The sequence below is a fragment of the Misgurnus anguillicaudatus genome, chromosome 11, assembly GCF_027580225.2.
Source record: "Misgurnus anguillicaudatus chromosome 11, ASM2758022v2, whole genome shotgun sequence".
NCBI classification, from domain to species: domain Eukaryota; kingdom Metazoa; phylum Chordata; class Actinopteri; order Cypriniformes; family Cobitidae; genus Misgurnus; species Misgurnus anguillicaudatus.
Genome location: NC_073347.2, coordinates 18,553,117 through 18,579,012, shown reverse-complemented (window position 1 = coordinate 18,579,012; position 25,896 = coordinate 18,553,117). Strand labels below are relative to the sequence as shown.

The following is a 25,896-nucleotide window of genomic DNA, read 5'->3' as shown; positions in this document are numbered from 1 at the left end:
CTTCTGGATACAACTACATAAACCTAAGGTCCTTAAGAGTTAAGACCACCAAGAGGGAAGAATTCATGTTCAAATCATTACTGACAGCTCACACTTGGGAGGACAGTGGTGTCTAAAGGCTAGAGAAACATCACTATAAATAAGCTCAGTATCACTATTTCCATTTTTTACAGAAACGGACAGATAATAAATGTCAGATTTGGAAGGAAGAAATTACACTAGTATCTGAGATTATGAAAGCCCTTCAACTCTTTTTTTGTGGTTTATAACCAGAAAGGAAACAAAAAGCTTTATTTAAAAAATAAATAGGAGCAACCAAACAAAAACAAAAGGGGATACAATAATGTTCTGTTTAATGTTTGAAACATACACATTTTCATTTTTATGGATATACAATAATATTACTCCAAGACTATAAAAACAATATAAACAGTCCATATAGACTGCACTTATTTAAATAAATATGATTTATTTAATGCTGTACCAAAATTTCTAGGAAAAAGTCCAGAAAACACAGACAACTACCAAAACGTATATACAAGGACATGGCTATTTTGTAGCCACCATCACATTTGAGGTTCAGCCAGCCTTACAAAACTACATTTGAGTACAAAGCAACACAACTGTTTATAAACATTAATATTTGATTGTAATGTTATTCTTCAAAAACATTACTATTAAAGAACATACACAATAATAAACATTAAAATGTTTGGGGAGCATTTCTGTCAAACTGTTGAAGTATGTCATTGTGTTTGTGTTCATGTGGTAATTATTCATTAGGGTGCTAACTTGATGGATTTATAGAGACATACACAGCATGCATATGACGTAGGCTGAACAAGTTCACTGAAGATGGCACTGTTCAGTGTTTAAAGAGATAATAATGAGTCTCTGCTGCAGGCATATGCTGCAGCGTGCAATTTAATATTACTTCTTAAACAAAACATTAAATCCTTTATATGTATCCAATCAATTTCATTAGTAACCACAATAACAGATGTAAGCAGAGATCATCGCTGTCTATTTATCGTCAATGACCACAACAAGTTACCTTGGTCTCACTTTTAAGCATAAGCACCGTTCCTTCACCTGATTCGTTCACATTTTGTAAAAATTTCTCTAATTAGAGATGCTCCTCTAATAGCTCAGGTAAAAATCACAATGAAAATTTACTTTATAATATGTAAAAGAAAGGCATCAATCCATGATATTCACTTTCTACATTATGTACTGGTTCTTTTCAGTTCACATTGCTAAACTTCCACACCACAGAATAGGAATAAACACAAAACACTTAAACTTGACACAAAGCCTGAACATAAGATTAAGACTGAAGATGAGGAGGTGTAAGCATAAGCAAGTTACTGATGGTGAGACTTTTAATGAGGTCCTAATGAGACTTTTTAATGATGTAATTGAGGGAACGCAGGTGTTCCAGCAGCGGTGGACAGATATACTGCCTCCTGCTGGACTCCTCCTGAAGAGTTTCTCCTGGGAAATTTTGACACAACATTGCCATTAGACACACTTGAGTGGCTGCTGCTCCTACAACTGGGCCGTGCTAAAGACAGGAAAGAGCTAGACTCAGAAGTGACAACAATACTGGGGATCCGCCCAATCGTACCTCTCGAAGCGGTCATTTCTGCATTGTCACCAGCCTGCAAAAAGAATAAAGACAAAAGAATAAAAACTTTAGCATTTAGAAGCAAAGAGATTAAAAAAACAACAAGGAGAGTTTCCTAAATTACAATAAAGGCTGGATTTACACTGCAGATCTTAATGCCCAATTCCGATTTGTTGGCTATATCCGATTTTTTTTAGAGTGATAACTTTTGTACCTTATTGTACCTTTATTCTGAGTGTGTATGCCATACAGGTTAGGCCAAATTGCTTTATATCCACATTAATTGTACAGTAGGCCTAGTTTTTAGGCTACATCAATATTTTTATCCTTGTTAATTTTATTTCTCCTAAGCACTTCAGAAAAGTCAGAAACAAAGACAACTGATGTAAATCAGGTTTAAATCAGTTAAATCAAGAAACCATATAAATATGAATCATCACTTGCTATGATTTTGGTTCCTTTTAGATCTAAAATAACATTCCAGTTAAAGGATTAGTCCATTTTCTTTAAAAAAATCCAGATAATTTACTCACCACAATTTCATCCAAAATGTTGATGTCTTTCTTTGTTCAGTCAGGAAGAAATTAGGTTTTTTGAGGAAAACATTCCAGGATTTTTCTCATTTTAATGGACTTTAATGGACCCCAACATGTAACAGTTTTATGCAGTTTCAACAGAGTTTTAAAGGACTCTAAACGATACCAAACTAGGCATAAGGGTCTTATCTAGTGAAACGATTGTCATTTTTGACAAGAAAAATAAAAAATATGCACTTTTAAACCACAACTTCTCATCTATCTCTGGGCCTGTGATGTGCCAGCACGACCTCACGTAATACGTCATCACGTCAAGAGGTCACGGATGACGTATGCGAAACTCCGCCCCAGTGTTTACAAGTGTGGAGAAAGAGGACCGTTCCGACATTGTTGTATGTCAAATGATACCAATTAATGTCTTTGTGTCAGTTTATTGTTTAAAATGGTCCGCAAACGTGCGTTTCATATATGTAACACGTGACCTTTCCACGACATTACGCAATTGCGTGAGTTCGCACTAGCGCATCACAGGACCGGAGATAGACGAGAAGTTGTGGTTTAAAAGTGCATATTTTTTATATTTCTTGTCAAAAATGACAATCGTTTCGTTAGATAAAACCCGTATGCCTCGTTTGGGATCATTCAGAGTCCTTTTAAACTCCGTTGAAAAAAACTGTTAAGTGTTGAGTTAAGTGCTAAGTGTTGGGGTCCATTAAAGTCCATTAAAATGAGAAAAATCCTTAAATGTTTTCCTCAAAAAACATAATTTCTTCTCGACTGAACAAAGAAAGACATCAACATTTTGGATGACATGGTGGTGAGTAAATTATCTGGATTTTTTTTAAGAAAATGGACTAATCCTTTAAGCTGGTCTCACACTACAGGATTTATAATTAAAGGTATTGCAGAGAATTTTCTTTTTCTGGGTGGATCATCAAGACTATTGGTCCTCCTAGTTTTCAATCATTCTGGTAATATGTTTACGTAGGCCATCGTACGTACTCGTCCCTTTCTGCGCATGCGCACTTTCAAGTGTATGTGTGTGGTGAACTACGGTTCTCACCGTGTTTTTTCAAAATGTCTAAGGGTCACAAGAGAAAAGGAGTCTACAAATTGTATGACAAGAAGAGAAAGGCCTCTGAAAAAAGAAACAAGACCAGAGTGTTTTTGGGAGAATATTTCACATGCTGGGGTGAGCTAAAAGCACAGGTTGGGCTTCCCACTGATGCCTCAGTCGCGAAGTTTCTACTTGACAGGTAAAATTTGTCATGCTATTTGGAGAAATCCATTTAATGCTAGTAAAAGTTGATGTAAGCTATGATTAGGGATGACACAAGTCACGCACCGCGCAGACATGGTAAACATCTCAATTTGTCTAAAGTAGCCTTATAACCGAATGGTAAAAGGTATCACGCTGAAATGTTCTAAAACCTTGTGTGTTAATTTTTGATAATTCCAATGTGTTCCGTATTTATTACATAAATGCAACAAGCTACTTCTCTAGCTAGTCCTCACTCAATCCATCAGTATAATAATGACAGCAACTTGTAAACAGAATGTGCATGAGAATAACTAAGCTCATGCATGCTCTCTCGTGCACACATTTAATAGGCGTTCCCTCTCGGGAGCAGGTAGAGTGTTGCGCATGTGCATTTTTTTAAAAAGCGGAAGGCGATTCTTTTCTGAAATTCGGGAAAATCTTCCGCTATACCTTTAATTCACAAATGATTCATCAATTATCAATCTCAAAACATGAACAGGCTTACGGATATACAGAAAAAGTTTGATTCTTCTGTGAATTCTTCTGTTAAAACCAAATTTTTTTGAGGTCATTTAATTTTACAGATCCTATGGTTCCTGCAAAATTGTAGATCAGCAGAGAGATGGGTTTATATTAAACTTAATCCAACTCACAGTCGACTTACAGCTAGAGGAAAAGTACGGTCAGGTTGAACAAGTCCAACCACAGATCCATCATCCATATCAGAGGAGCTCTAGATGAGAAATAATGGAGAAAGTAATATCATATATGCGTGACAAAAATTATTTACTCACCCTCAAGCCATCCAAGTTACACATGTCCATCTTTTTTATAAAAAACACATATTTAGATATTTTTTTTAAAGTCCTATAGCTCTCAATCTTTATTATGGGTCTGCCTCCTTCAAGCCCAAAAATGTGCATCCATCCTTTGAAAAAGAAATCCACATGGCTCCAAGGGGATAAATAAAGGCCTTCTGAGGGTAATTGATGCAATTTTTTAAGAGAAATATCCATATTTACAAAGAAAATAACTAGTTTCCAGTAACGCCGGCATCTTAGACTCCTCTGCATTTAGGAGAGAGTAACAGCACAATGTACGCACTTTTCGTAGTGACATATGACGAATGTGGAGGGTTTTTGGTCCCTGCTCTGTGCCATTGCCCTCCGCATTCGTCATAAGCCACCATAAATATGTACACTAAATGTCGCCTTGGCTATGGCAGTTCATTAGAACGAATGCGTCAAATAGAGCCACCATCTTGAAACAGGGGAGCCCCGCATCCGTGTCATTGTAGGCAATGGTGTAACGGAAATAAAATCACCATAAATCGTCATGAATGTGATTTTTTAGGGCTTTTTTTCTTCGTTCCAACAGTCAGACATGTATTTAGCATTGAGTCAAAAAAAAAGTAAAGTTTTGATATTATGAAAATCTACTTTTTCTAACTATAATGCATATAGTGCTAGTAGGCCTAACATCCATACGCAGCATTACCTAGCTACTTATGACAAGACCCCTGTTCCAAGAAGGCGGCGGTTTTGACGCGTGCTTAAAACTCCAAGGCGACATCTAGTGTACATATTAATGATACGCCACTACGAAAAGTGCAGAGGAGTCGAAGATGGCGGCGTTGCCGGAAGCTAATTATGTTTTTGTTTTATTTAACCCCTGGAGCCGTGTGGATTACTTTTGTGAAGGATGGATGCACATACTTTGGGCTTGAAGGAGGCAGACCCCGTATTCACCCAATTTAAGATTGGAAGAGCTAGATCATCAAAAATATCTGAATATGTGTTTGAATGAAAAATTATGGACATCAGATCAGATCAGGGTGAGTAAATCATGAGGAAATTTTCATTTTTGGCCAAACTATCACTTTAACAGGCCCAAATTTAATCAGTGTGAAGCTTAAATGTGTTAGCACAGATGCCATTTGAAAACCAGGCCTAAGAGATCACCTTTTCAAAGATGCCTGAGTCATTACTTTTGAGCTTAGACTTGAAGCTGGATGAGTTACATGGTTTGAAGTCGGTGACCTCTGCAGTATCCCTGCTAATGTCACATGACACCTGCCGGCTAGCTGGCCTGGAGCCTATACTGGAGAGATCAGCCTCAGTGTCTGTCCAGCCCTGAAGATATTAAACATACACAAAACATTTATAAAATGCACACATTCATATAAGTAACATAATACAAACATCAAAAATACTGTATGTATAAAAGTCAATAACAGTCAACACATTTACAGGTTTGTCAACAAGTTTACAACTAACTTACCACTGTAATATGACATATTTCAAGTTGAAACATAATATGGAATGACAAGAAAATAGGCCGGATTTAATTTTATCCATAAGTATAACTAGGAACATGCATTAAAAAGTAAATGTTCCACTTTTGAAATACAACCACAGATCTATCAGACTCACAGATTCACTATCGGAGGCTGATGAGAGGCGAAATTTTCCTGTGTTGGTTCTGCCGAAGGGTCCAGAGATATCAGAGGACTGACTTGTGACAGTGGAGCGACGTGTGGATATTAAGCTACTGTGAAACGAATTAAGGTCACGCTTGGGGACACACAGCAGCATGCGGAGACACGGGATGTATTTTGCTATGGCCACCCTGACAGAGAGACAGATGCTGTATTAAGTCATATTGGATTTATTTTCACAGAGAGCATAAATAGGATTAATCATTAGATACAAATATGTCAAGAGCATATATATTCAGTCCAGTCAAATAATAAGCATGTTTAGGCACCATTGTTGAAACACTGAAATATGAATGAGAAGTGACTGGTAGATATATTGATTGGGTTATACATCATAAGACAGTGTTTATTATTACAGTATGCTTTGTCGATGGGCAGCTGGTAGATTTATACTTGCTAGACAGATTTAAAAGAGCTTCAGATAAGTTTTTAAAAAATACACCGAGAGGTGAGTTGAGAGAACCCAAGAGCAGCTAGTTTTATTGACAAAAAAAAATTGTGCTGGGAAAAGATTAATCACAAATACTCGCATACAAAATAAAAGTGATTTTTTTTGCATAATATATGAGTGTCCTGTCCTGTGTGTAATTATTATGTATATATAAATGCACAGACATTCATGTATGTATTTAAGAAAAATTTACATGTGTTTATTTATTTATATTTTAATATATTCTGTATGATATATACATTTATGTAAAAAAATATATATATAAATAAAAAATTTCTGAAATGAATATATGTATGTGTGTGTGGTTAAATATACATAATAATTACACACATCACACACACATATATTATGCAAAAAAAATCATTTTATATGATTAATCGTGATTAATCTTTGCCCAGCACTAGCAAAGATATAAACATGGCATGACTTGAAACCTACTTGAACAAAGCTTGACAAAAGTAAACACTAAGGTATACACTGAATGATCAGCCGCACATTCAGAATACAGTCAAAAACACATCTTTTCATCACTTAGCCTAATGTTATCCTTTTCGGTCATTGAAAAATTGATTAACACTTTTGTTTTCTCTTGCATTGATTACTGCAATGCTCTGCTTTCTGGGGTTTCTATAGCCACTTGAAGTAAATTACATTCTGTACAAAATTCAGCTGAAAAGAACAAGCACAAGTGAGCATATCACTCCAGTTTTAGAGTCATTAAACTGGCTCCCTGTCAGGTTTCGGATTGATTTTAAAATTCTCATGCTGACTAATAAAGGCCTTGCATGGTCTGGCACCACATTATCCATCACAACTTTTAAGTTGTGATCTACACTCCTCTGATACTGGTCTTTTAGCGCTTCCTTCTACTCATTTACGCTCTATGGGTGATCATGCTTTTACTTCCTGTGCACCAAGATCTGGGATTCCCTTCCCATTAAGTTCAGACTGCATATAGCGCTTTTTACAATTGTTTAATTGTTTCAAAGCAGCTTTACATTAATAGATGCAGGAAAAAACACAGAAAAACATAAGCAGCATAATACAGTGATTAAGATTAACCATACTAGCGAGCGTAGTAATAATGTAACGTATATAAGAGGGTGCTAAGTTAAGCCAATGTCAGCTGACTCCCCATGGGTTGAAAAAACCCCTAGGAGAAAAACCCTGTGGGAAAAGTCCTAGGAGGGGGAAAAAAAACTTTATTTGTTTCAAACAGGAGATAAAGAATTTACAAACGTGTGGAGAGCCGAAATGTTTCAGCACTCGGAGTGCTTGGAAAAGCATTACTTAAAAACAGTTCTCATTATATCCACAGGTACAAAGGCACCATACAATAAATCCGTGAGGTAACATTAAACGCGCGTTGTCGTCTCGTTTATAGGCACATATTACTAATGAGCTCATTAAATTACAAAAACAATATTGTGTTTTTTGTTGGTCAATGGCGTAGTCTATTTTAGTTTTAGGGGAACAAAACAGGGAGCGTAATATAGTGTTTGTTGTTATTTAATGTTTAGGGGGAAAATCAAAAGATGCTTTTACCGCTAGGTCTTAAAGGAATAGTCTACTCATTTTCAATTTTAAACTATGTTATTGTAAGATTAAAATTGAAGGAACTTATTCCTTGGTCACAACTTGGCACAACCCCCTGTGCTGATCAAAGACTATTGTTACAGCTGTTTATCCAATACAGTGGGGGTTAAAGATGGTCTTCTGATTGGTCAGTTGAATGTATTATGTTGGGTTTGGTCAAGTACAGTGGGGGTTAAAGGTGATCTTCTGATTGGTCAATTTGAATGTATCAAGTTAGGCTTAGTCACATGGTCAAGAGATAGAGGATAAAGGTCAATGTTTTTAGGAGCTCTGGGCCTTTGCATTTTAGCTTTTGCCTTGCATTGGTCTTTTCCCCTTTCCTTTCTTTCTTCACCTAAGTTCTGGGGTTCGGGCCATCAGGCCTAGATTTCAGTCCTCAAGTGTGAATCTCTTTCTTCTAAACTTTCTTTCTCTGTTCTCTCTCTTATCAGGTAATATCTCACATACATTGGAAACAGTCAATTGTTTGTATTATTTACCATTTCATGCATTTATAGTGTAACCATTTAAACTGTAACTTTAAGTCAGTACTGTAATTAAACCTTTTCATTTACAAGTCTGTTGTTTAGTTTTGATTTAAGGTTAATACTTGAACGCTCCATATTGCAATACAATATATTCGTACTCTAGCAACGCTCTCAGACATATTGTGTCCGAAACCGGGGAACGATTGCAGTTTTGTTCTCCTTCCGAAACCTGAGATCCCTTACAGTTTGGTGGCCCGTACGGGGATCCCTTGCGGTGAGTTTTCTGAGTTTTACTCTGATTGATCAACTGAATAAGGACTTTATCATGGTTAATCCTGTGAATGGATTAAAGGCCTTCTGACCACACAGTGGGTAAGTCTGTTTTCATTGTTTCATGGCATGGTTAGTTAAATCTCCATTTGCATGAATTGTATGAAACAGAAATTAGAAGGACCTTAAATAGTCCTAACATTGTTGTACAGTTAGAGATTATTTCAGATTATCTCCTCGGGGATGGAAGGGAATAACTCCAGTAATGATATATTGTTTGATTTATGGAGCGAGAAAGTTGAACCTACACTTTCTAAATTATATAGAAAGGGTCTGGATTACTACGCTAATGATATTCTCACATGGTGGCGCATGGTTGGTAGTGAACAAAGAAAATCCAAACATGCTGAAATCATTGAGGCTTTGAATTACATGAAGTGCTTGGAGCTACGTAAAATGGATGGACAGGTTAAGTCTATCCTGAATTCTAAGTGTGTTGAATTGAATACCAAAAAAGCTGAATTACAAAAGTCAGAGGCAAAGATCCAAAATCTTCAAACTCAGATAGATCAACTATCATCTGAGCAGTTAGCCCTGGCCAAACAGTGTGAGAAGTATAAAGACATTATTGCAGATGTAAGGGCTAAACTAATTGTGCGAGACTCTAAGTCTCCCCAAACGCTTAACAGCAATGGGACTAAAAAAGATGCTACTTGTACTAAAGAGAATGGATTTTCCAGAACCCAGAAAAGTGTTCCTATTTCAGCAATTGGGGTGATGCATCACCATGCTGGAACAGAACCGCATGATGTGAATGAAGCATTAGAGAGTCACAGACCTCCTGAAGCTCCAGTAGAACCAAGCTACAGACCCGGTGGCAAAATGAACAGGCTTTGTAGTTCCTGTCATAAAATAGGCCATACAGAGGAGAAATGCTGGTCACTGGGCAGGGGCAGACCTCCACCTTATTATTTGAAATGTAGGAAATCACTTTCTAAGGGCAGATGTAACCAATCTGGTTTTGCAGGTAAAACTCTTACTGAGTTGACTGCATTGTTCATGCAAGGACTCCAGCTGTTAACCTCACTTGCTAGTGGCTTAGCAGCCAGTTAGCATGTGTTTAACATTCTCATAGATGATCCTGTTTGCATTTCCTGATTTGTAATTGTTCGTAATGCATTGTTGTTTCTTTAGAACACAAATTCTAGTTGTTTGTTGTACTATATGTACACATAGGCTAATGAAGTTAATTTCTTGTAACACTTGACTGTTTCCACTGTAAGTGTTTGAAAAAAACATTTAAGTGAGAGGTTGTTGAAGCTACATGTATTCTAGACCAGTTGTCTTGTGTTAATGGAATAACTTTTGCTCTTGAAATTGTCTACCAGTTTCAAGTTGTATGTGTTTCTATGTTGAAAGATTTGTCTCCTAAGTGGTAAACTCTGCTATTCCTTGTATAGCTGCAGTCAGACCCTAAAGAGGAGCACAAAAATGCCATGTGGCTACATTGTGTTATATAATTACATTAATGAAAATGTTTTACTTCACAACAGGATCCAGTAGCACTTTTACCATGCTTAACTAAAAACATGGGTGTGAGAAGATTTACAGAGCCAGATTACAATCTCATACTTATATCAAAATGGCTCCCTGTTTTCAACAACAGGACTAAATTTGCATCACAATTTTATCTTCCTCACCTTTGTTGCAGCATGGTATTCACACATAGCCTCAGTTAAATTCACACATAGCAAACACAATTCGCCTCACATCAGTCATTATGTTAAAATGTCTGATGTCAAGTATCTGTTTTGGTTTCTTTTCAAAAAGTTTGATTAGTTTAATGTCTCAAATACTGAAATCTTGATGAAGAGTTATTTTTTATGTGTAATAATATCATTAATTTTGCTATTATGTTTCACATTTCATTTGCTCTTTATGCAAGACATTTAAAACTATCATGCCTTTTGTTTTCATTTTGTTCATTTAATTTATAATGATTATACTGGAAAGTTAAGATCTTTAAATTTCATGTATTTGGTTACACTATATTGTTGTTGTTGTTTCTACTGACAAACTGGGTTGTGAAAATAACATTTACTAAGTTAAAAAAGCATTGTAGTGACATGTTTCCAAAAACAATGTAAGAGCTTTTATTGTTTTTTCTTTTATTCTCACCTTGACCATGTTTTAATGTATTTGACAGGGATTGTAGGCTGAAGACCAATCTGACCATTTAAAACTTGAGTAACAAATGCCATATGCTTTGCTTTTTGTTGTGCCATTTGCTTGAATCACAGTATTCCTGCTGTTTCACATCTTGGGTGTTGCCTCAAAGAGAAGGACAAAAGTGAAACCCCCTTCAGGGCCTGTTCTTGTGAAAGTGTGAAGTATCGATGGAAATCTGCATAACTATGAAAAGTGCAATTCCATTCGGTGAAGCCTTTCATGCAGGGCTGAAAGGAGAAGGACGTCTTCAAGTCTCATCAACCAGCAACCAGTTTGGACAATAAGTCTGAAGATGACCACTGCACACAACTGAAAGCATAATCTTATGAACTGTGTCATCATGGATCTTCTTACGTGTAGCCCATGTTGCCAAAGGGCGGATTGTAAGATTAAAATTGAAGGAACTTATTCCTTGGTCACAACTTGGCACAACCCCCTGTGCTGATCAAAGACTATTGTTACAGCTGTTTATCCAATACAGTGGGGGTTAAAGATGGTCTTCTGATTGGTCAGTTGAATGTATTATGTTGGGTTTGGTCAAGTACAGTGGGGGTTAAAGGTGATCTTCTGATTGGTCAATTTGAATGTATCAAGTAAGGCTTAGTCACATGGTCAAGAGATAGAGGATAAAGGTCAATGTTTTTAGGAGCTCTGGGCCTTTGCATTTTAGCTTTTGCCTTGCATTGGCCTTTTCCCCTTTCCTTTCTTTCTTCACCTAAGTTCTGGGGTTCGGGCCATCAGGCCTAGATTTCAGTCCTCAAGTGTGAATCTCTTTCTTCTAAACTTTCTTTCTCTGTTCTCTCTCTTATCAGGTAATATCTCACATACATTGGAAACAGTCAATTGTTTGTATTATTTACCATTTCATGCATTTATAGTGTAACCATTTAAACTGTAACTTTAAGTCAGTACTGTAATTAAACCTTTTCATTTACAAGTCTGTTGTTTAGTTTTGATTTAAGGTTAATACTTGAACGCTCCATATTGCAATACAATATATTCGTACTCTAGCAACGCTCTCAGACATATTGTGTCCGAAACCGGGGAACGATTGCAGTTTTGTTCTCCTTCCGAAACCTGAGATCCCTTACAGTTTTTAGGAGCTCTGGGCCTTTGCATTTTAGCTTTTGCCTTGCATTGGTCTTTTCCCCTTTCCTTTCTTTCTTCACCTAAGTTCTGGGGTTCGGGCCATCAGGCCTAGATTTCAGTCCTCAAGTGTGAATCTCTTTCTTCTAAACTTTCTTTCTCTGTTCTCTCTCTTATCAGGTAATATCTCACATACATTGGAAACAGTCAATTGTTTGTATTATTTACCATTTCATGCATTTATAGTGTAACCATTTAAACTGTAACTTTAAGTCAGTACTGTAATTAAACCTTTTCATTTACAAGTCTGTTGTTTAGTTTTGATTTAAGGTTAATACTTGAACGCTCCATATTGCAATACAATATATTCGTACTCTAGCAACGCTCTCAGACATATTGTGTCCGAAACCGGGGAACGATTGCAGTTTTGTTCTCCTTCCGAAACCTGAGATCCCTTACATTATTACCTTAACTAAGAATTGTTGATACATCCCTCTATCATCTGTGTGCGTGCACGTAAGCGCTGGAGCGCGCTGAGACACTTCGATAGCATTTAGCTTAGCCCCATTCATTCAATGGTACCAATCAGAGATTAAGTTAGAAGTGACCAAACACATCAACGTTTTTCCTATTTAAGACAAGTAGTTATACGAGCAAGTTTGGTGGTACAAAATAAAACGTAGCGCTTTTCTAAGCGGATTTAAAAGAGGAACTATATTTTATGGCGTAATAGCACTTTTGGGAGTACTTTGACTCGGTGCAGTAACACCCTCCCTCTCCCATTATGAGAATGAGAAGGGGAGCGGACTTTTCAGGCGAGTCGAAGTACTCCCAAAAGTGCCATTACGCCATAAAATATAGTTCCTCTTTTAAATCCGCTTAGAAAAGCTCTACGTTTTTTTTTGTACCACCAAACTTGCTCGTATAACTACTCGTCTTAAATAGGAAAAACGTTGATGTGTTTGGTCACTTCTAACTTTATCTCTGATTGGTACCATTGAATGAATGGGGCTAAGCTAAATGCTATCGAAGCGTCGCAGCGCGCTCCAGCGCTTACGTGCACGCAAACAGATGATAGAGGGATGTATCAACAATTCTTAGTTAAGGTAATAACACAGTTTAATATTGAAAATGAGTAGATATTCCTTTAACACTGTGCAGGATTAATTACTCTTTATGCTTGAATTAATTTTTAGGTTAAATACATCAGTCAACATGCAATTTTACTGTAAACCAATAATCATGACCTGTTTCTGATGTCACTGATCAATTTGTGATTGAACACATGTAAGATTTAAACAATCACACTTCCCATCCAGTTTTTAGCCTTAATGGGGCCAGACCAGGTAATCCAATATGTTTTGTGACCCATGGACAATGAGTTTTTTCAGTGCAATGTCAGATTGTCATTTGCTAGGAATTAAAAGTGTACCAGTCTGCATTATACATTTTTTTAATTCACAACACTGATATAAAGAGAATAGTGTGTGCTCCAGTACCTGTATTTGGGGTGTGTAATGGCATAAATGATGGGATTGTGGATGGCTGAAGCTTTGGCTATCACAGCAGGTACTGAATTCATATATGGGGTGAGCATATCAGCATATCTGGGAAATACCAAGAAAATAAACATATGCATTAATTAACACACAAACACATGCCAAACAAAATATGACAGCTAAGACTATCTTTAGAGTTTTTTATAGTGGCTTGCAAACTTTAACATGCTAAGCGTTATAAAAATGTGTAATGTTTTAAATTAAAATGTGTAAACAAAAATGTAACACTTGACTCTTTTCTTACGTACAAAAGTATTACTTATTACATTTATTGAAATGTAGATAGGGAGGGCTGAACTGACCAAAACCTTAGGACCCTCATCTATACAATAGTAGACTATGGGGCGGTTTCCAGGACAGAGCTTATGCTAGTCCCAGACTAAAATGCATGTTTGAGCTGCCATAATTTAAAAAACAACTTGTATAACATATACAGTATAGCATTGTCATTGTTTTGTCTCAAGATGCACACCAGTATTGTTTTTTTTAAGGTTTGTTTGTAAAACTATTAATTGTCCTATTATAACTAAGGCCTAGTCCTGGAATTAATCTAAACCATGTCCGGGAAACCGCCTCTAAATGTACATAAGTGCTTGTATGCATGGATTTATTTACCCAGCAAATGCTGTTAGTGCCACAGTTGAATATGGAGACCAGGAGATGACGTACATGAGAATAACAATAAGAGCGATTTTTGCCATCTTCCATTCGTTTTTCAGACGCTGGAATCTTTTGATTGAGTCTCGCTTGTTATCCCCATTAATTTTACTCACAGCTCTTTAAGACAGCAACACAAATCAACAGTAAGACAATAATTAACATTTTCTCTATTAGCAAATTATTAACACTAATGTCAAAAGCAGATTTAATTGCAATCAAAAATTGTAATAATTTTAATTTACTTTCATTTTATTTTAGCTAAGCCAGACCTTAAAATTTTGAAATAATCAAAAATACAATAACACTGATTGAATGCTTCAAGTGTAACATTTCTATGTCTTTACATGTTTTAAAAATATGCTCATTTTCCAGCTCCCCTAGAGTTAAAAAGCAACACTAAAGAGTTTTTTTACTTTAAAATAACGTTTCCAAAAAAATTTCAGTCGTTCATCCACTCGAAACAGGGTGAACGGCACTTTCACATTTGGTTTGCAGCCCTCTATCGGCCAAAACCGCACTAAAGAAGTTTCCAACCGTCCTGTAGTTCAAGTGAAAACTACAAAAACTTGCTTTACGGCAGACCTACAATCCAATCAGAGCCAGCTTTGCTGCAGTAGGCTAAATTATTTACGACAGTGGTAATGGACAGTTCCGCATCCAACCTGTAGGGGGAGCAAAGAGCAAAAACTCTTTAGTGTTGCTTTAAACATTTGATTCTTACCATTTTGAAATCCATTCAGCTGATCTCCGGGTCTGGCGCTACCACTTTTAGCATAGCTTAGCACAATCCATTGAATCTGATTAGACCATTAGCATCGCGGTAAAAAATAACCAAAGACTTTCAATATTTTTCCTATTTAAAACTTGACTCTTCTGTAGTTACATCGTGTACTAAGACAGACGGAAAATTAAAAGTTGAGATGTTCTAGGCCGATATTGGTTTGAACTATACTCTCATTCTGGCGTAATAATCAAGGACTTTGCTGCTGTAACATGGCTGCAGCAGGCGTAGTGATATTATGTAGTGCCCCAAAATAGTCCCCTTGGTTACTTTCAACGGCATGGGACTATTTTCGGGCAGTGCGTAATATCACTACGCCTGCTGCAGCCATGATATAGCAGCAAAGTCCTTGATTATTACCCCAGAATGAGAGTATAGTTCCTAGTCATATCGGCTTAGAAAATTGCAACTTTTAATTTTCTGTCGGTCTTAGTAGACAATGTAACTACAGAAGAGTCAAGTTTTAAATAGGAAAAATATTGAATCTCTTCGGTTATTTTTTAGTGCAATGCTAATGATCTAATCAGATTCAATGGATTATGCTAAGCTATGCTAAAAGTGCTAGCGCCAGACCCGGAGATCAGCTAAATGGATTTCAAAACGGTAAGAATCAAATGTTTAACTTTAGGGGGGCTGGAAAATGAGCATATTTTCAAAAAAAGTGGAATGTCCTTTTAAAGACTCACTCATTTGTGGTACGAATGGATCGGAAGATGAAGAAATAGCAGTAGATGATGACGATAAGGGGAATGAAGAAGACAAAGGTGAAGAGGAGCATAGTGTAAGCTCGCACGGAGGGTGTGAAGGTCATGTAATCCCAGGTGCAAGAGGTCAACAACCCTTCAGGAACATACGCACCCGCAGGACAGAGAAAGAAAGTATTAAAAAACAAAGTCTGTGAAGAAACAAGACTCCTGACAGCCAGGTATCAAGCTTATTACACCCAGTGAAATGTTGCCAAAACTGGAACAAACTCAGCAAAAGCAAGAATAAAAATGCTGACTGGCTGACTGTTGTACAAATGCAGTGAAATACAATCTAATGCACACAGCTTAGGATATGTTCAAAGTTTTTATATCAGTCCCAGTATTTTGTGTGTGGGCTGCTGTTATTCATCATCTCTCTGAGGTCTGAAGCTGGTCTGCAGATCAGCAAAGATAATGTGTCAGACAGCAGGCTTAAATGCGCTAACCTGTCATGCTGAAAGCATCGGTTTTAACCACAGGTCACAGATCAGAGTTCAACAGTGCACTGTTTGCAGACCACTCAGATCTTTGTGTTCACACAAAGATGATTTAGAGTACATACCTGTTCCACTAGACTTGATGTGTGCTGTGAAAGGATTTTTAAGTGAACATCAAAGGTAAACTGCATTAAGACACTTTCACACTCAAACAGGCATCACAATCCTTGTAAAGTTGTCCAATACCTCAGTTCAAAAAAAGCATCTGTGCACATCACTTACTCCAACCAAAGAATGGAGGTAGACTCCAGGCGAGTGAATAGGCCCAGGCTCCCAGAAGAATCAGAAGAGCTCTCTTCTGAGACAACATGCCGATGGAGGCCAGAGGCCGCGTGATCACAAAGTATCGATCCACTGCGATGACCATGAGAGTGATCATGGAGCAAATCCCAAATAAAGCCCCACAGAATGCATACAACTCACAGCCTTAAAATCATGAAAGAGAATATGGTGAGATTGTAAACAAGTTATAGAAAACTACATCATATAGTTGGAATACAACATTTTTAGGGCAATGATGTCAAACTAAAAGTCAAACTAAAATGTGAAAACCCAGCTAAAGTCATTTGATTTAAAAGTGATTTACTTTTTTTAAATCATTTTACATAATGCAAATAACTTTCTGTGAAAATATAATATCGATATCTTTAATATTGATGGTTGAAATTATAGTGATTTAATGATTTCTCATAATTAGATTATAACACTAGCCTGGATTTCACAGACAGGGTCACCAACATGAACACTATAAAAAGTGAAAGTTGGATTAACTTAAAAAAAAGAAACTTAAATTAACACCTAAATATATTTTTTACCTACATTTTTTAAAGTGAAAGTGTGACATGCTTGTCAAGTATGCAACACATACACAGTAAAAAATACTTTGCTGCCTTAAAAATTTTTGTTAAATAAACTCAGATTTAGAAGTCATGTCAACAGAGATGAGTTGTCACAACTTATAAAATAAAGTTGAGAAAATTCAATATAATTTTATAAGTTATTACAACTCACCTGTAGTTATAACAACTCATCTCTTGTCAAGATAAATAATAGTAAGTTGAAATGACTTAAAATTTTCTGTTGAATCAACTCGAATTTACAAGGCAGCGAAGTATTTTTAACAGTGTACTAGAAATTGTCTCACTTTAAGTGAAATATTTAAATAGAAAAGCCTACATTTTCTAATAGTAATATTAATTTTTTAAAGTTTTAAAAAGTAAGAGAAAGTATGTTAAAATATTAACTTTTTAAAGTATTTTTTTGTATTTCAGCCGACTGCCAGCTTTCTTCAGCTGAGCACGGCTGTGTGAGAACTGACATTGATGAGCTGAGCTTTTCACCAAAAGTTGCCGGCTTTCAGCGTGGAAAAAAACGCTAGCTGCTGCTTTTTTGTAAAACGGCGTGCCTTCATTGGAAACAATTGAAAACGTACGCCGGCCGTGTGCGTAAAAGCTTTGGTGTGCACGCTATAGTTAACTCACAGTCTAGAATTTCATGAGATGCTGAAATGCAGAATGATGTCATAAAAAATGTTTGTAGTGGTAAAAGAGTCAAAGTTTTGAAAGCTTATATCTACTAAATTCTAATTTTGTCAATATTTTGGAGCACACTAGTTTATAGATATCTTTATAAGGCTAATGCATGTATAAACAGAATGATGAGTAATATTTATTCATATGTATTACAGATTACATATATAGACTATACATTTAATTCATGCTTGGAGATTTTTATTTATTTATTTTTTACTAAACAAAAGCTTCTGCTATTAAAGATAATCCTCTAATTTATCAGGAAGTCTTTTCCAACACCTTGTCAGATTATATTTTTAGGTTAATCTATTCTGGAAAGAGCATGTTTGCTGAGTTGTGTTTGATTAAGTGTGAAAGCTTTCAGGGAAATCCAGCATCCGATTGTCACAATCAAATTGATTGTGGTCATAATTGTGCCGAAAACAGAACAACATGAACAGGTAACACACCTTTTAACCCTGTCCTCATATGATACTGGGTCAAAGCCCCTCCCTCAGAGGGAAGCTGTGAAACTTTGCGTGATAAAAATTAATTAATTTCTCATCCATTTCAGTGTCCCCTAATGATGACTGTATCTTGTAAACTCTGACTTTTATGCGTTGTCAAATGACAAAAATTCAGCATAGTATAATTCAGCATGTTTCCTGTGACTAAAGGAGGAGACAACAGTTGAATTCCTGCCCTGTAAACAAAAGATCAGCATTAATCAGCTAACATTCATATTCACAGAGCACAAGCTTTCACTGCAAACATCAGCAGGCTGAAGCTGTCGACAAAGCCCAGTCGAGGCTGATGAAGGCAATTAAGATTCAGTCCTGATAAAATCTGACATTTAAAGCACCTCAGGGTTGAAAGAGCCGTCTGACATCTAATATCACGCGCAATAGAGTTTTACCATTGAGCAAAACTACAAGCGAGTCCTGTCTGTAACAATATCACAGATCAAAGCCACACAATTTACAGCTTTAGGTGGACTTAAAGGATATATTACAATGTAATTAATTTGATCGACAACTGAAAGAGAAACAATTGCTATTTTTCCTTTATTTGAAAGGGTTACATCCAACAGTTAAAAAAGCAATCATTGAGAAAACTTGGCATTAATTCTCATAAACATCGAAAAACCCAGGCTGTATCCAAAACAACCTCTCATTTATTTAAACCTATTCAACCTAGTCAATCACAGTCATTATCTAGTTAGTAGGGCTGTGAATCGATTAAAATTTTTAATCTAATTAATTACATACTCTGTGATTAATTAATCTAAATTAATCGCCTACATAATTTTTGCTGTGAAAGTATTAAATATTTCTTTTTAAATAAATCAGTGAATAATCAGCATTAGTGACAATGAAGCTCAAAAACTATTACAGTATTTTCACTGTTCAAATAATGGCCATAACGATCAACAAAAATGACCTAAAGTAATATGCTAAGAAAATAAAGTGCTTCAGGAAGATTATTTACCAAAAGTTTAACAATGCAATATCAATTGCAGGGCTTTTTTGTGCAATTGAACATAAACCTTAAATAAAGAACCCGACAGGTGGATGACATCAAAGTACCACGAGAGCATTTAGGAAGCATTCTTCTGTTATGATTTCTCGAACTGCTCTTACGGGATTTGGATGTCATCTGCTTCTTGGTTCTTGTGGCGCCACATGAAGTGTACTCACTAGTTTAACAAACTCGTTTTATCAGCCACTGGTTAGATCAACGTAGCAGTCAGTAGCAGTTATTTTCAACCCAATGCTGGGTAAATATTGCAGAACACATGTTGGGTTAATCAATAAACCTATGCTGGGTTGTTTTAACTCATGGTTGGGTTAACAACAACCCATCATAGGTTTATTTATAACCAAACATGTGTTCTATTTATCAAGCATTGGGTTAAAAATAACCCAGCAGAAGGCTGTCACTGGGACAGTACCCTTTAAAAAGGTTCTATGTACCATTTGGGTACAAAGAAGTACACATTTGGTACTAATATATGTACCTCTGAGGTACCAATATGAACTCTTTAGGTACAAAGGTAGGCCTACACTGTAAAAAGTGAAAAGTTGGATCAACTTAAAAATTACTTCAATATAACACCCAAAATATTTAATTTTTTCAACTTTTTTATATTTTAGGTGTTACTAATTGAAGTATTGATTCAACTTTTTACTTATTACAGTGTAAGGTACACTGACAGGGCAATTTTTTTTAACCATTTTTTTCTGAATTCTAATTATCATAATTAGGCATCCTTAATTTCATATAAAACGAGATGCTTATATTTCCTTATTTAGTAATTTAGTGGGTGCGTGCGTACCTTTCTCCCCAAAGATCCATCTCTTGTGCATGCTGGTGGTGAAGAAGATAGGTGATTGGGTGGCACACATGAGAAAATCTGTGATGGCCAGATTTATTATAAACAAGTTGGCAGGTGTCCTGAGGGTCCGGCTCCTACAAACACACACCATTACTTTGATATAGCGAAACTGTTCAGATGCATTATTTTTCTACCATGAACAAAACAAAGCTATAAAGGGCAAAAATAACTTCTTAGTGTCAGTCAGCATGCTCCTCTATGCACTGCATGAATCCCTGTCATGATCTTTAAAGGAACAGTATGTAAGAAATTTATATCAATTAATCAATGATATGTCACTAGACATTTAGAAAACATTTTCATTTCAAATACTTATCACTGACAACAGTGGTCTGGCCAGGATATTGTCATTTAAAAAGTGGAGTTGCTGCCCTCAAATGATGTTTATGTTGTCATTTTGTGTATTGGCTATTGTGTATTGGTGCTTGCAGTACCAGTTTTAGCCACAAGTTTTGTTATTGCAATACCAGTTTTGGACACAATCCTACATACTGTTCCTTTAAATCGCACATCCTATGATTTGGTTCAGTTTAAGTTTTCCTATGACAATATCTATTACTCTGGTTGGCCATGGAATTAAATAAGTGGTAAATGTCTAAAGTATTATCATTTGACTAAATGGATTTTACTATTATTCAGTTCACCAGGTCACATTTTTATATAATTCTTGAATGGTATTACATTTGAGCAGCCCCTTCACTAAACAACAATGAAGCATTTCATACACTGTGTGTGTTTTTGTGTACAGCTAGCTCGTTTCACCTGCTGAAGGCATAGATGACAAAAAAGTTGCCCAACATTCCAGTGATTCCAACAGCAAGGATTACAGCACCAATAGTGTAATGAGCATGATCCGGTACATCCACAGTAGGGAAAGGATAGACTGACTTTTCCACCATGGCAACCTTGAAGACACAGCAGAGCACATTAATTAATAGCTTAAATATAAAGCCTTTAAAAAATATGAATCATGTTTAAACCTGAACCCAGCTGACACCAATAGCAAAACAGAAATGATTATCATTTGAAGGAATGGGAACAGAAATAATGTATAGAAGTAATATAAATAGATGAGCTTTATGAAGATACATCCTGGTGTGTAAATCTGCACTATTGTAAAATACTGTAAAGTGTTTTTGTTTATTTAAGCAAGTAACAATGTACGACACTATGCAATGAAAATGTTTTCAGCTGACTGCATATGTTTTTCAAAATCATTTCTTTCTGTCTTCCAACGCACATGGACACATGCTGTTAAAGTAGGGACTAAATTATCTAATGTGAGCCCTAATACTGGCATAAAAGCATTAAGAAATGTCAGCTAACTGACATTCAGACCTCCATAAATCCTTCACAGACAGAAATGTGCAGGAGCATACGTGACAAGTAATTACATTTTATATTAATGCATGACTTTTAATATGAATAAGTCAAAACTATCAGTACCTGTTGTAGTTTAGAAATAAACAGTACATCTATATACTGCTTTAAAAGATTGCTTTTTACAGAAAAGACTAGCAAACAGAAAAACAATAATAAAGAACTACTGTAAAAATAATCATTAAAATAATTTTGTACACAATAATAAAAATAATCCCAGTCCATTTTCTGTTTGATTTGCTGATCCTGCTCTCTTTGCGTTTCTCTGATTGACTCTGCTAACTGACTATTGATTGTTTACAATGTTGACATTTCAAGCCGCAAGACCTGATCAAAGATCAGAAATAAAAATGTATTGGCATAATCATTTATTTACAACATGCAGTTTAATCCACCCTGTCTCAAAAGCTGTTAAATTGCATGATTTCCTCCAGAACCTGACAGCACAACTATAAGGTACAATATATAGTTTCAGATTTTTTTTGTTTATGACCCCCTTGACGGCAGTTATATTTATTTATTAAAATTTTGAGAACAATGATTTATATTAAATAGAATATTATTTATTTTATTTGGTGTGATAAAATATAGTTGGAACATGTGTAAATATTTAGTTATAACCATGATTACAAATTCAGTGCATGCACAAATTTCACAGGGCTAAAATTAGTTTACTGCATTTTCCTCAGGAAAGCATTTAATGAAAGGACCTCGAAGTTGCAGAGCTAAAGGCACATGTGACATGTAAATGCAGTATTCAAGCAAAAGTCATAACAGATGAGTGTAGTCTTTGATGAAGGAAATACAGTGTGACAAAGCAGATTCCAGCATTGCCTTAAAATTATGTTGTGGACCAAAAAACTGTCAAATTATTTCACTGCATTTTATTCATTGTGCTGTCTATGTAAAATACAAAGTCAGTTCTAAAAAAAAATCTAGACTGTCAAATGTTTGTTTGTTTTTTTACTTCTACTTTTTTAACTTAAAGTGGTACTGAATTAACCAGCCACACCTAAACCAAAATGATATAAATCATCAACCAAGCACTAATGCCTATTGTTTGTTGTCAAAACATGCATTAAACCACTTCAGATCCTGACTTCACTGCACATCATAGATGATTGTTTCTGAAGTTATTCCAAAATATATCAGCAGTCATTACTGTGTGTTTTCATTCATTAATTCTGAGTTTGGGGTCACATGAAGGTCTTAGCCATGAAAAATGTTGGGATCTGAGATAAGAAAGTCTTATTTCACTGGAATGAAGACGATTCTAATCAAATTAAAACTGCTTTGGTCCCACATCTGTTTTTCACTCAAGTGTACAGTAACTTTGTCTTGGTGGGATCGAATAAAGATGCTTCAAAGCCCCCTCTCATTAAAATGTCACCATTTAGGGTTCGAAAGGATTCAAAGCATTAGGAGGACAAAAGGTTGCTGTGCACACAAGACACATTATGTAGACAAGAATACAATTAACATACACTTAAAAATGGTGCTAAATAGTACTCGTAATGAAAGGGGAACCATTTTTAGCGGTATATAGCACCTCTGTAGAACCATAAGTGGTGCTGAAGCAATATGGTTCTAAACAGGTTCTACATAATGTTTAGCACTAAAAATGGTTCTCCTATGATTACGAGCCAGTTAACCACTTTTTGTGCTATTTATCATTATTTTTTTAAAGTGTGTGTATCCTAGAATTAACTAAACTAGTTGGCATGGAGGCAATTACTCACTATGAAGTATTTGCACTCTGGAAACAAGACTGAATAGAAACACTTAATTTGATTATAATTATTATTATATTGTTTTAAGTATTTGTTCAACTCCTGATGAATTAAACACATGTAAAATAGTGAGGATTTTATTTTTTCATGATACTTTAGATGTCACTAAATTGACAGCATAGAGCTTTTAGATATAATTTTTTTTTTGTAATGACTTAAAATTTAACAAGCCTGTTTGGTACTCTAATATTTAACTTCCATTAAAAATATTCTAAATCATACACACAACATGATTATATTTTATCCATTTTATAATGCATCATTGCTGCGCTTTATAAATAACTGAGATGTGAATTTACAGTCATTTGCAAAGGATGCTCCCAAATGTCCTTAATATCTGGATAAATTTACTCCTGCTGCAGATGCTTCTCTGGTTTGACTGCATTACTGTGATTACTTAGCTCAGTTAGACAGTAAAGCTGCCAGAGCTCAGCTAAACACATGTCCTGCCAATACCTCCTGCTCTTTAATCTGAAACAGTTTTCCACTGTACTACCCTGAGCTTTGAATTTGCAGTCTTTGCATGCTACTGTCTTTTTTATGCTCTGACAAACTTTTCACAAAGTTTTCAAAGCTGTTTTTGATTGATACACAAAATGTTGGATTTCATTGAAATAAAATAATCAGCCAGTTCATGCATTTTCTTAATGCAAAGGTAATGGGTTCGATCCAATGGTTCGACATGCATAAATGTTTGTATTTTTTTTAATTGCTAATACAATTTCTCAAAACTTTTAAATATTGTTATGCATGTTTTAATTCTCATCTTCAATAGTCAGTTGGGCTGTTTTGATGTGAGGTTTAGCCATCATCATAAGTTCAGAAAAACAAAACTAAATACCCAAAAACCATTACTGGTTTTGATAGACTTGTCACTATGCCCTGGATATAAGAGCATTCTCTACTATCATCTTTTTCCTATCAAAGGGTGTTTTGGGTCATTTTTAACCGGTTTTGGTCATACGCATGCGTGATTTATGCATTTTAATTTCCTGATGAATATGACCCAAATATGTATCCTTCCAAACAGGATGCTTAAGGCTCAGAATTATATAATTTTTAAAGGCTTAAAAAATGAGCAGTCAACGCTTTATGGCCCATTTATGGTCTCACATATTCTACGTACAATACATTTGGCTAAAAGTACAGCGCCCCCAACTGTTTATTTTGTGTTAGTGTGGCAACACAGATTACAGTATAGGTCAATAACAGATATATTAACTAAATAGAAATTATGTAAGATAAAATGATTTAAATCCCAGTTGTGGTTGTAATAAGGTCATCCAAAGTCTCAGCCACACTGATATCATGGGCTTCTTTTAAATCAATATGACATAACTTTTAACATCATTTTCACAGCAAAATGTAATTTCAAAGTCTTTTGATAAAAAGTTTTACAGGCAGAAACAAGTTGTAAATTGTAGCTTTGGTATGATAGGCTTTAATGAGTTACATTTCTTATGTTTCCATGTGCAAATAAATAAACAATAGCATGATATGCTACTCTATAAATAACATGGTAAAAATCTATTATTTATAAATGTATATGGTTTATTCCATTTCATTTTTTATTTTTATTTTTAGTTGGATAAACTAATACAAAGAGCATTACTTGCTCTTGTAGGTAGTGTCATCTCATCAGTACTCTAAAAAGAAAGTCTACTGGTCAAAGACATCGGTTAAAAATGAAATTAAATGATTTTTAATGTATACAACATATCACAACACGAAATGGATGGCAAAACTGAAGAGAAAAACAACCTCAACATGCAATATTGTATATGTTAACATAAACAGCCCCAAGATCTTGCTGATACAGTAAGTTTTGTAGGATATAACATATCTCTTATGACTCTGAAAACTGTTAAAACACTAAGATCTTTACACAGCACATATTTGAGTAATATTGTATGTGAATAACTGCCAGGTTTTGGTGTCATTGTGTACATTAATCTTACAAGAATATGCTACTTTAAATACCAATAAATATCGGTGTAAATAAAACGTGTATGATATTTTTAAATGTTTACATTTGCTTGTAAAATATGCTAAACAAACACTAGCCTATACAATTGTTTTACTTTTATATATAGGAATAAAACTATAAAATCTCAAACATATCACAAAGATATTGATACTTATTATTAAAAGACCTATTTCCAGAATTCCGAAAAAATATGAATATTACAAAAAAATAAAAGCTTGACTAACATTTTAAGTCGTTTTTTTTTTAGTGAACAAATAATAATCTATACATTTGTATAAACGACATCAAAACAGATAACAGAGATGTGTTTCAACTTACAGGTGTAGTGATGGGGGGTAAATCCACGAGCCGGTACGCGCTCATCACGGAACTGTTCCACGCCGAGAGCGTCTCCACGATGCGCGTGCAGTTCGGGTCTTGCGACGGGCAGGAGATGCCTTTTCTCATCATCACTCGCGTGACTGACAGAGAGACACCGAAAAGACTAAAGATAGTGTTCCCGCGTTTTTCCTCAGAAACTGTGTGTGAAAGTGTGTGAGCTCCGTCACATGAACCACTTTACTGAACCCA

General features: G+C 35.5%; 1 protein-coding gene across 1 annotated transcript; it reads right to left on the bottom strand.

Annotated features, from left to right (window-relative positions):
* Positions 1 to 311: 311 nt before the first annotated feature.
* On the bottom strand, positions 312 to 25,896 carry opn4a (opsin 4a (melanopsin)). The gene is made up of 11 exons (XM_055170992.2): positions 25,645 to 25,896; positions 20,932 to 21,074; positions 20,110 to 20,243; positions 16,486 to 16,689; positions 15,707 to 15,878; positions 14,195 to 14,356; positions 13,520 to 13,627; positions 5,857 to 6,052; positions 5,386 to 5,556; positions 4,089 to 4,157; positions 312 to 1,661 (listed from the first exon to the last, which is right to left on the bottom strand). Exons 1-11 carry the CDS (start codon positions 25,774 to 25,776, stop codon positions 1,407 to 1,409), a joined length of 1,746 nt encoding a protein of 581 aa, XP_055026967.2. The 5' UTR covers positions 25,777 to 25,896; the 3' UTR covers positions 312 to 1,406.

Excerpts from the sequence above, each read along its gene's own strand:
- opn4a (XM_055170992.2), bottom strand. The coding sequence starts at position 25,776 with ATGATGAGAAAAGGCATCTCCTGCCCGTCGCAAGACCCGAACTGCACG. Across the intron at positions 21,075-25,644 it reads TACCCCCCATCACTACACCT|GTTGCCATGGTGGAAAAGTC; the intron begins GTAAGTTGAAAC and ends TGTGTCTTCAAG. Across the intron at positions 4,158-5,385 it reads ACTCAGGCATCTTTGAAAAG|AGCTCCTCTGATATGGATGA; the intron begins GTGATCTCTTAG and ends TTTCTCATCTAG.